Source organism: Sinocyclocheilus grahami, unplaced genomic scaffold, assembly GCF_001515645.1.
Source record: "Sinocyclocheilus grahami isolate Dianchi unplaced genomic scaffold, SAMN03320097.WGS_v1.1 scaffold1646.1, whole genome shotgun sequence".
Classification (NCBI taxonomy): domain Eukaryota; kingdom Metazoa; phylum Chordata; class Actinopteri; order Cypriniformes; family Cyprinidae; genus Sinocyclocheilus; species Sinocyclocheilus grahami.
In genome coordinates this window covers 10,094-19,374 of record NW_015506825.1, presented here as the reverse complement: position 1 = coordinate 19,374, position 9,281 = coordinate 10,094, and the positions used below count along the sequence as shown (strand labels likewise).

Here is a 9,281-nt window from a genome sequence, read left to right as displayed (position 1 = left end):
TTACCCCTGTGTCCTGTCGGGCCGGTGTCTGTGGGTTAGTTAGTGTTAGTTAGGGTTTGTTTATCTATGTGTCCTGTCAGGCCGGTGTCTGTGGGTTTGTTAGTGTTGGTTAGGGTTTGTTTACCCGTGTGTCCTGTTGGGCCGGTGTCGGTGGGTTAGTTAGTGTTAGTTAGGGTCTGTTTATCTTTGTGTCCTATCGGGCCGGTGTCAGTGGGTTAGTTAGTGTTAGTTAGGGTCTGTTTATCTTTGTGTCCTATCGGGCCGGTGTCAGTGGGTTAGTTAGTGTTAGTTAGGGTCTGTTTATCTTTGTGTCCTATCGGGCCGGTGTCAGTGGGTTAGTTAGTGTTAGTTAGGGTCTGTTTATCTTTGTGTCCTATCGGGCCGGTGTCAGTGGGTTAGTTAGTGTTAGTTAGGGTCTGTTTATCTTTGTGTCCTATCGGGCCGGTGTCAGTGGGTTAGTTAGTGTTAGTTAGGGTCTGTTTATCTTTGTGTCCTATCGGGCCGGTGTCAGTGGGTTAGTTAGTGTTAGTTAGGGTCTGTTTATCTTTGTGTCCTATCGGGCCGGTGTCAGTGGGTTAGTTAGTGTTAGTTAGGGTCTGTTTATCTTTGTGTCCTATCGGGCCGGTGTCAGTGGGTTAGTTAGTGTTAGTTAGGGTCTGTTTATCTTTGTGTCCTATCGGGCCGGTGTCAGTGGGTTAGTTAGTGTTAGTTAGGGTCTGTTTATCTTTGTGTCCTATCGGGCCGGTGTCAGTGGGTTAGTTAGTGTTAGTTAGGGTCTGTTTACCCGTGTGTCCTGTCGGGCCGGTGTCAGTGGGCTCGGCAGCGACGGTTCCGTGGCTTTCGTTATCTCGTCCTCTTCCTCCAGCACCGACACACTCTCCACCAGCACCGATTGAGTCTCCTCACGCTCCTCCTCGCGCGTCTCCTCGACTTTCTTCTCCGGCGTTACCGTGGTGATGAGGTCACTCATGGCAATGCCTTTGGCCGTTCCGTACAAGGCCGTACCCATTTCTACACACACACACACACACAGCCCGCGCACTTCTACACACACACACACACACACACACACACACACACACACACACACACACACACACACACACACACACACACACACACACACACACACACACACACACAGACATCAGTGCTGCATCTGCATTCACTACAACAAACACTGCCTGCATTATATCACTGAATTAAGACTGCAGAATTATTTTATTCTGCATCTTTACTATTGCCTTTGTTTACTTAAAATATAATATTATTTACAAACATTGTTAAAAATAATGGTTCCTAAAGTATGTTTTTGCAGTGATTTTTGGTTCAACAAAAAAATCTTTCTTTAAACAGATCTTAAAAGAACCATTTTTTTCTTAATATAAAGAACTTTTTAATATTCTAAAGAACCTTTTGATCAATAGAAAGATTCTATGGCTGTTAAATGTTCCTCATGGATCCATCAATGCCTTTAATTTTAAGATTTTAATTTTATTTTTAACTACAGCATTATATATATCGTTTATAAATCCAGGTTTTTTGTTCTCTCCGAAACAAAATACTTCAATGCACTAAAACACATTTAATCAACTAAACTAATAGGAAATCACGAATCTTCATGGTTGTGATGTCATAAGCATGAGCTCATTAGTTCATAATGGCAATAAACACACACACACACACACACACACACACACACATGTAAACACAGCAATGTATGTCCATTCAGTTACATGTGAAGAGGTTAGTCAGTCATTACAGAGGTCGTTTATGAGAACAAGTTTATTTATAATCATCAAAGAGAAGCTGGATAACGATCAAGGAAAAACTGAATGACTCTGGTTTATTTCTGGTGCAATAAACCCTTGCATTGCTGTATTTCACTGTCTCTGTACTTATACTCCGCACAATGACAATAAAGCTGAATCTAATCTAATCGAAGCAGAGCTCAGGGAATATAAATGGAATGTTTTTGGATATGGTGCTTTTAACTTCTGGAAGTTTGCAAAGTCAATTTTTCTCACAAAGTTTACAAAATAAATCATTGTAACTGGTCTAGGGCGTGATCGTGATGGATTCACTGTGATTCACGGTTTGTTGCTCTAAAAGCTCTAAAGAAGCTATAATTATTGATGCTTGTACCACCGTACAATATTGAGTGATTTCTACAGAAGAACCGAGTCTGAACATGAAGCTGGTTAAGTGATGCAGTGCTAGTTTTCCTCATTTTTGCCTGTAATACTGAACTTTGCATTAATCAATAAAACAGAACAATGATGCACACATAATGATGTTTCAGTGAGACTTTGGCTTATTTTAACCAGACTGTTAGAGACAATTACAAACAAAGCCAGCCGACAGTGACAGACCAGGGTTATTAAAGTTACTAACTGAAATAAAATCACTAAATAAAATTACTAATAAAATATTATCAATAAAATAATAAACAATTAAAAATTATTAATAAAATCATTATTAATATACATTTATACTAATAAAAATTAAAAATTAAATATTAAGTACTCATATTAAAACATAATAAAAAATAAAATAATTTAATAAAAATAAAAACATTATTTCAGCTAGTTGTCAAAGCAACATTTCTCATTTTCATTAATTTAAAACGGATAATAACTAAAACTAAAACTGAAATGAAATTAATAAAAACTACACCAACATATACAAAATAATAATAATAAAAATGTCAAAAACACACAACAAAATTACTAAAACTTTAACTAGGATAAAAATGAAAATATGAAAAAAAAAAAAAAAACATTTTTTAAATATTAATAAAAACTATTAGTATCTCAATGATTGTAAAACAACACTGACGCAGACACAGCATGTGCAAAATCAAAGGTGTCTGAAGCAGAAGCGCGCTAGAGCACCAGCGCATGCCTGCCGCATGCACACACAACCTCAGACTATCAGGATCAAACAAGCTGTATCTACAAGCGTCAGGGATACAGAGAAACGCCTCTACCTGTTGGTCTAGTGCCATTTACATTGACTGTCGCTGTGTTGACTGGCGTCCGCCGAGCTGAGGAGATTCACACACACACACACACACGTCTGAGCAAACACAGCATCACAGACACTGACGCACACATCAGACTAGATCACACGCAGAAACATACATTAAATCAATAAAATAATAAACAATTAAAAATTATTAATAAAATCATTATTAATATACATTTATACTAATAAAAATTAAAAATTAAATATTAAGTACTCATATTAAAACATAATAAAAAATAAAATAATTTAATAAAAATAAAAACATTATTTCAGCTAGTTGTCAAAGCAACATTTCTCATTTTCATTAATTTAAAACGGATAATAACTAAAACTAAAACTGAAATGAAATTAATAAAAACTACACCAACATATACAAAATAATAATAATAAAAATGTCAAAAACACACAACAAAATTACTCAAACTTTAACTAGGATAAAAAAGAAAACATGAAATATAAAATAAAAAAACAATTTAAAATATTAATAAAAACTATTAGTATCTCAATGATTGTAAAACAACACTGACGCAGACACAGCATGTGCAAAATCAAAGGTGTCTGAAGCAGAAGCGCGCTAGAGCACCAGCGCATGCCTGCCGCATGCACACACAACCTCAGACTATCAGGATCAAACAAGCTGTATCTACAAGCGTCAGGGATACAGAGAAACGCCTCTACCTGTTGGTCTAGTGCCATTTACATTGACTGTCGCTGTGTTGACTGGCGTCCGCCGAGCTGAGGAGATTCACACACACACACACACACGTCTGAGCAAACACAGCATCACAGACACTGACGCACACATCAGACTAGATCACACGCAGAAACATACATTAACCTCTGAAAGTGTCTAATCACCTCAGTCACATTTATAAACGTCTGGATGTCTTTCATAAGTGTCTGTATCTACAGGATTGTTTCTCTTCACTAATGTTACGTTTCTTCATTATGCGTGAAGTCTCAATGTGTTGGAATCAGGATTATTATAGTAGGCTAAAACAAAACCCATAAAATATGTTTTAAATGAACTAAATGTTAACTGAAATAAAATTTAAAAATTTTTTTTTTTTCAGCTAGTTGCCAAAGCAACATGTCATTTTATAATAACTTGCTGTACAAAATAAATAAAACTGGAAAAATATATTAATTTTAAACATTATACAGACACATTTTAAAAAACAAAAAATTATAAAAACTGTAATTAAATTTAAAATGAAAGTACAAAAAAAAAAATTCAAAACATTAAAAAAAAAAAAATATATATATATAGTATCTCAATGATACTAAAATGAGACTGGTTTGAATCAGCGGGTGTTTTGGTGATTTTTAGTGGATGTTCAGAGCAACCACAGACAGAGAGAATCCCATTAATTACCAACATCATCCACTAATTAACCACAAACAAATATATTTTATTTCTGATGCAGTGACATTGAGACATTTATGTGTGTGATTGAAGTGTCCAAATACTTTATAAAGTCACTGTACCAAACACTTTAACCAGATATTATCCAGATAATGAGTATTCTCTAACTACTAGATGTCAATAAACTAGAGTGTTATCATTCTATCTTAAGTATAGAAACCCATTATGATGATGTTTGATTAATTTAATCAGACGTTTAACAAGAAGAGATAGTTAAAGATGCAGCACACTCTCTACACTGAACACATCCATTCATTCTGTGAATCATGTGTGTTAGTATTCACGCGCAGTGCAGTAATGCGCTCTGAGACCGCCGGCTTTATGCTGCAACACATCAGAAACGCTCCAATTAAACCAGAAGCAGGAAATTAAACAAACGCGTTCCAGGCCCCAGGAGCCGAGATTACATGTTAATGAGTCGAAAATCCCAGTCCTGCCGCGAGCCTCGCTTCTGTCTGAAAACTCTTTCATAACGTAAGAGAAAATAGAACAGACGTCTGCTAATGACTGATACTGAGGATGAGGAGAGCAAACAGGACATGAAGCAAAGCAGATGACAGACACTCAAACGCCAGTGAGACCCAATGAGATGATGACGTCAGAGGAACAACAGACAAACATGAGCCATTTGATATCACAACAACTATATATCATTAGCTTTGCTAAAGTTTCAAAGAAAAAACAGCTTATATTAAGTATCTACAGACAGACAGACAGACAGAGAGAGAGACAGATAGACAGAGAGAGAGAGAGACAGACAGAGAGCGAGAGAGAGAGACAGACAGACAGAGAGAGAGAGACAGACAGACAGACAGACAAACAGACACACAGATAGACAGACAGACAGACAGCTGACAGACATACAGACACACAGATAGACAGACAGACAGAAAGACAAACAGAAAGACAGACAGACAGACAGCTGACAGACATACAGACAGACAGACAGACAGACAGACAGACAGAGAGAGAGACAGATAGACAGAGAGAGAGAGAGACAGACAGAGAGCGAGAGAGAGAGACAGACAGACAAACAAACAAACAGACAGACAGATAGATAGATAGACAGATAGATAGATAGATAGATAATCCCAGCCGAGATCCCGTAACTAAATAAAATCAAAACAAAAGCAAACAAACCTCCATCCAGACTCCGTGACATCGTGTAGCGCTTGCTGGTCGAACGCTCGAAGTACGGCGCCGGACGGACGATCTGAGAACTGGCCCGTCGGGTCTGAGCCTGTGTTCTGCCACTGTAGCGGAACTTAGAACCCAGTGTGAGGAACTTCTTAGGCGGAGTCTCTGGAGAAACCAACCTGTCGAGATGCAAACCATGATTACCACTGAGCACAGAACACAGCAAACATACAGAAGAACCTCTACAGACCTGAAGAACGTGTGATGCTCCACACAAACCTTCCACAGCCTCTTGGCCGCTCTGTGGTTGGGTAGTTTAAAGCCTATCGTGCTTTCAAACTGCTCATACTAGAGACAAACAAACGTTCTCTTGTCAGCAAACTTCACCAAAACTGTGAAGGTCCCCTGGAGAAGGCGTGATGGTGTTCTCACCTCGCCTGGACGGATCTTGATGTAGAAGTTATTGCGTTTGTAGGAGATCTTGAGGACTTTGGGCCAGGCGAAGCGGTTGATGCGAAGTCTGTCGCGGTAGATGAGGAGCCCGGAGGAACACACGCCCAACATGATCTCCACCCCCTCTGAATCCTGACCACCCATTGGATTAGAGAGGTGCCAATCATCATCACACAGTCAAGCACAAACAAACGTGTGGTTTCTAAATGAATGAGTGGAAGCCAAACACTTTTGGCCTGAGAGGAACAGAGAGAGATACTGTGATGTTGTCATGTGTTTGTGCAGTAAACTAAAAGTGGATCCATCTTCTCATCTGAACCTCTGAGAGGCGGAAGTGAAGCAGGTATTTTGAGTCACAATCTCTATTCATCACTGCATTCACAATCTCGCATGTGTAATGTTATTGAAACCCAATGAACCGGCGCCAGATCTGAAATACTTCTGAAAAGCATCAGCTGAACAGACGTGAGAACTTGAGCTCCATTCAGCAGAACTCCAGCACTTCTAGAACCATCTACGGAGCTAATTTTCTACGAAAATGCATTTGAATACATCACTTCACACAAGAATCAAGGGGGATTGTGGGGAAAATGGCACAATTCACATCTCTAGTGGGTATTTTGAGCAGGTCTACTATACGAAACTGGGTCACGAACAATGAGGAGACTCTTATTCAAGTCTCAGATGTTTCTCCTAAAATGAGACACAAATTCTCAAAGGCTCAGTAGATGTTCTACTATAAAAAGTATGTGGAGCAGCTCAGATAATCTGATGAGAAATACTGAGTTAATAATGAGATCGCCGACTTCTGATTGCTATCTTGGCAAATCTGAGCACAGTTTGAGACAGTATTGAGATCTTTTCTGAAAGCCTAGAGGAGACACGTGTGAGATTACTGGGGTCTTTTTCTCAGGAGAAGATAATTTTATCTTGTTGGCGTCTCTGAGAAATAGCTGAGATTGTAAAGCAATAGCAGAGCCGAAAACTACCAGTTTTTCATCATTTATTCATCCTGATGTTGTTCCAAACCTGTTTGGCTTTCTTTTCTTCTGTGGAACACAAAAAGCAGATATTCTTGAAGAACACTGGGAACCAAACAACTTTAGACCACATTGGCTTTCACGGTGTTGACATTTCTCAGAATATATTCTTTTTTGTCCATACAGTGAAAGTCAATGGGGTCTAAAGTTGTTTGGTTCCCAACGTTCTTCAAGAATATCTTCTTTTGTGTTCCACTGAAGAAATAAACGACATGAGGGTGCACAAATGATGCCAGAATGCTCCATTTTGGGGGAGTTATCCATTTAAAGTGTGATTTTTCTCTTCTATGGGCAGGGCTGGATCCACAGGCGCTCATGGTGAACGGGTTCGACTCTCCTGTGAGCTTCTACTGAGATGTATGAGCATGAAACAGAAGGAGGTTCTCTCAACAAACAGTCTTTGCTTAGACAATGACTTCAGTTCATGGTCATGCACAAAGACACACATAGAGAACACACACACACACACACATATATACACGAATGCATCTTACCTCTCCTTTAGCTGGAGAAAAGCAGTGAAAGAATCGTCCTATCAACTAGATCATCAGTAAGAGGGGAAGAAGAGAAGAGCGGCTGATCTAACCGAGCGTCACGCACACGTTCATGCTTCAGCTGTGTGTCTGCTGTTAATCTGTTTAACCACTACATGAGATGATAGATGACATGAAACATCATCTGTGTGTGAATATCGGCAGAAGAGCTTTACGACTGCGGCCACATTCACCGAATCCAGTTAAATCAGCCATATTATAACAACACGATGGATTCAAACGGCCTCAAGAGGAAATTAAGGGATGCTTTATAAGCAAAATCAATTGAATCACAATATATAAACTGATCAATCACCAATCATCCATGATAAATCTGATTTTGGAAATTCATAAGATTCAACATAAGATGCAACTTTAAGATGAATCTTCTAAAGCGTTCATTAATCTTAGTTCAAGTTAATTCCAACATTTACTGATACATTATTAAAATCAAATATTGTATATTATTATTTACTTAACCTCGGCTAACATGAACAGTTACATTTTTATTAACTAATGTTAACAAAGATTGTGCGCATTGTTAGATAATATTAGTTAATGCATGAACTAATGGGACCTTATTGTAAAGTGTTACTAAAAATATGTTGATTATAAACTACTGACGATTTCAAAAAAGACTGACGTGACACGTTCTGCCAATATTCAGATTCTTGAATTCTTTAAATTTATAGACTTCATCTACTTCAACTATCTTGACTATTTGGTTACATCTTTGCTATAAAACCCACCCAAACTCTGTCATGTGTGTGTTTGTCTCTATCTGGTTTGTGACGGTCGATTGTGACCCAGAACGACCGGCCCGAAGCAGAATCAGATTCATTCTGACTGAGCTGAACATCTGACAGATCGACTGACACCAGAAACAATGACAACGATTAACACTGAACACTGATTATTAACGAGTCACTCGTCAGTGAGAGGGTTTGAAAGGCTGTGTGTGTGAGAATACAGACACACATTTACATGCAAAACATTATTACTCAGTCACTTAAAGAATAGAAAAGACTTATATCAGAAATATTAAAGGAATAGTTCAGCCAAAAAGGAAAACTTGCTGGAAATGTGCTCACCCTCAGTTCATCCGAGATCAGGATTGAATGGGGACTGGAGTGCTGTGGATTATTGTGATGTTTTTATCAGCTGTTTGGACTCTCATTCTGACGGCACCCATTCACTGCAGAGCATCCATTGCTGAGACACTGATGCAGTGCTGCATTTCTACAAACCTGATGAAGAAACAAACTCATCCTGATCTCGGATGAACTGAGGGTGAGCACATTTTCCGCACGTTCATTTGTGGGTGAACTGTTCCTTTAAGCCTCACCGTGTGCACACGGCTGTATTTGAATCCAAACACACGTGTGTTCTGTGATTAGACTCCATCATCATCATCATGCCATGAGCTGAGCTGCATTATGACACATAATGAAATGCTCATGCAGTGTGTGTGTGTGTGTGTTAGGGTGAGTGTGTGTGTGTGAGTGTGTGTGTGTGTGAGTGTGTTAGGGTGAGTGAGTGAGTGAGTGTGTGTGTGTGTATGTGTGTTAGGGTGAGTGAGTGTGTTAGGGTGAGTGAGTGAGTGTGTGTGTGTGAGTGCGTGTGTGTGTGTGTGTGTGTGTGTGTGTGTGAGAGTGTGTGTGTGTG

General features: G+C 38.9%; 1 protein-coding gene across 3 annotated transcripts in view; it reads right to left on the bottom strand.

The window, feature by feature from the left end:
- Window positions 1–9,281, bottom strand: part of LOC107571753 (band 4.1-like protein 3) — a 36,306-nt gene that overhangs the window by 20,670 nt on the left and 6,355 nt on the right. For 2 of the 3 annotated variants that reach the window (XM_016258112.1, XM_016258114.1), the window contains exons 7-10: window positions 6,023–6,175; window positions 5,841–5,938; window positions 5,594–5,769; window positions 785–1,011 (exon numbers count right to left, since the gene is read on the bottom strand). In XM_016258112.1, the coding sequence (XP_016113598.1) occupies window positions 785–1,011; window positions 5,594–5,769; window positions 5,841–5,938; window positions 6,023–6,175 (654 nt within the window). Of the gene's footprint in view, window positions 1–784; window positions 1,012–5,593; window positions 5,770–5,840; window positions 5,939–6,022; window positions 6,176–7,577; window positions 7,623–8,365; window positions 8,692–9,281 lie in introns of those variants that run through there. The other variant, XM_016258113.1, reaches the window with a different exon arrangement.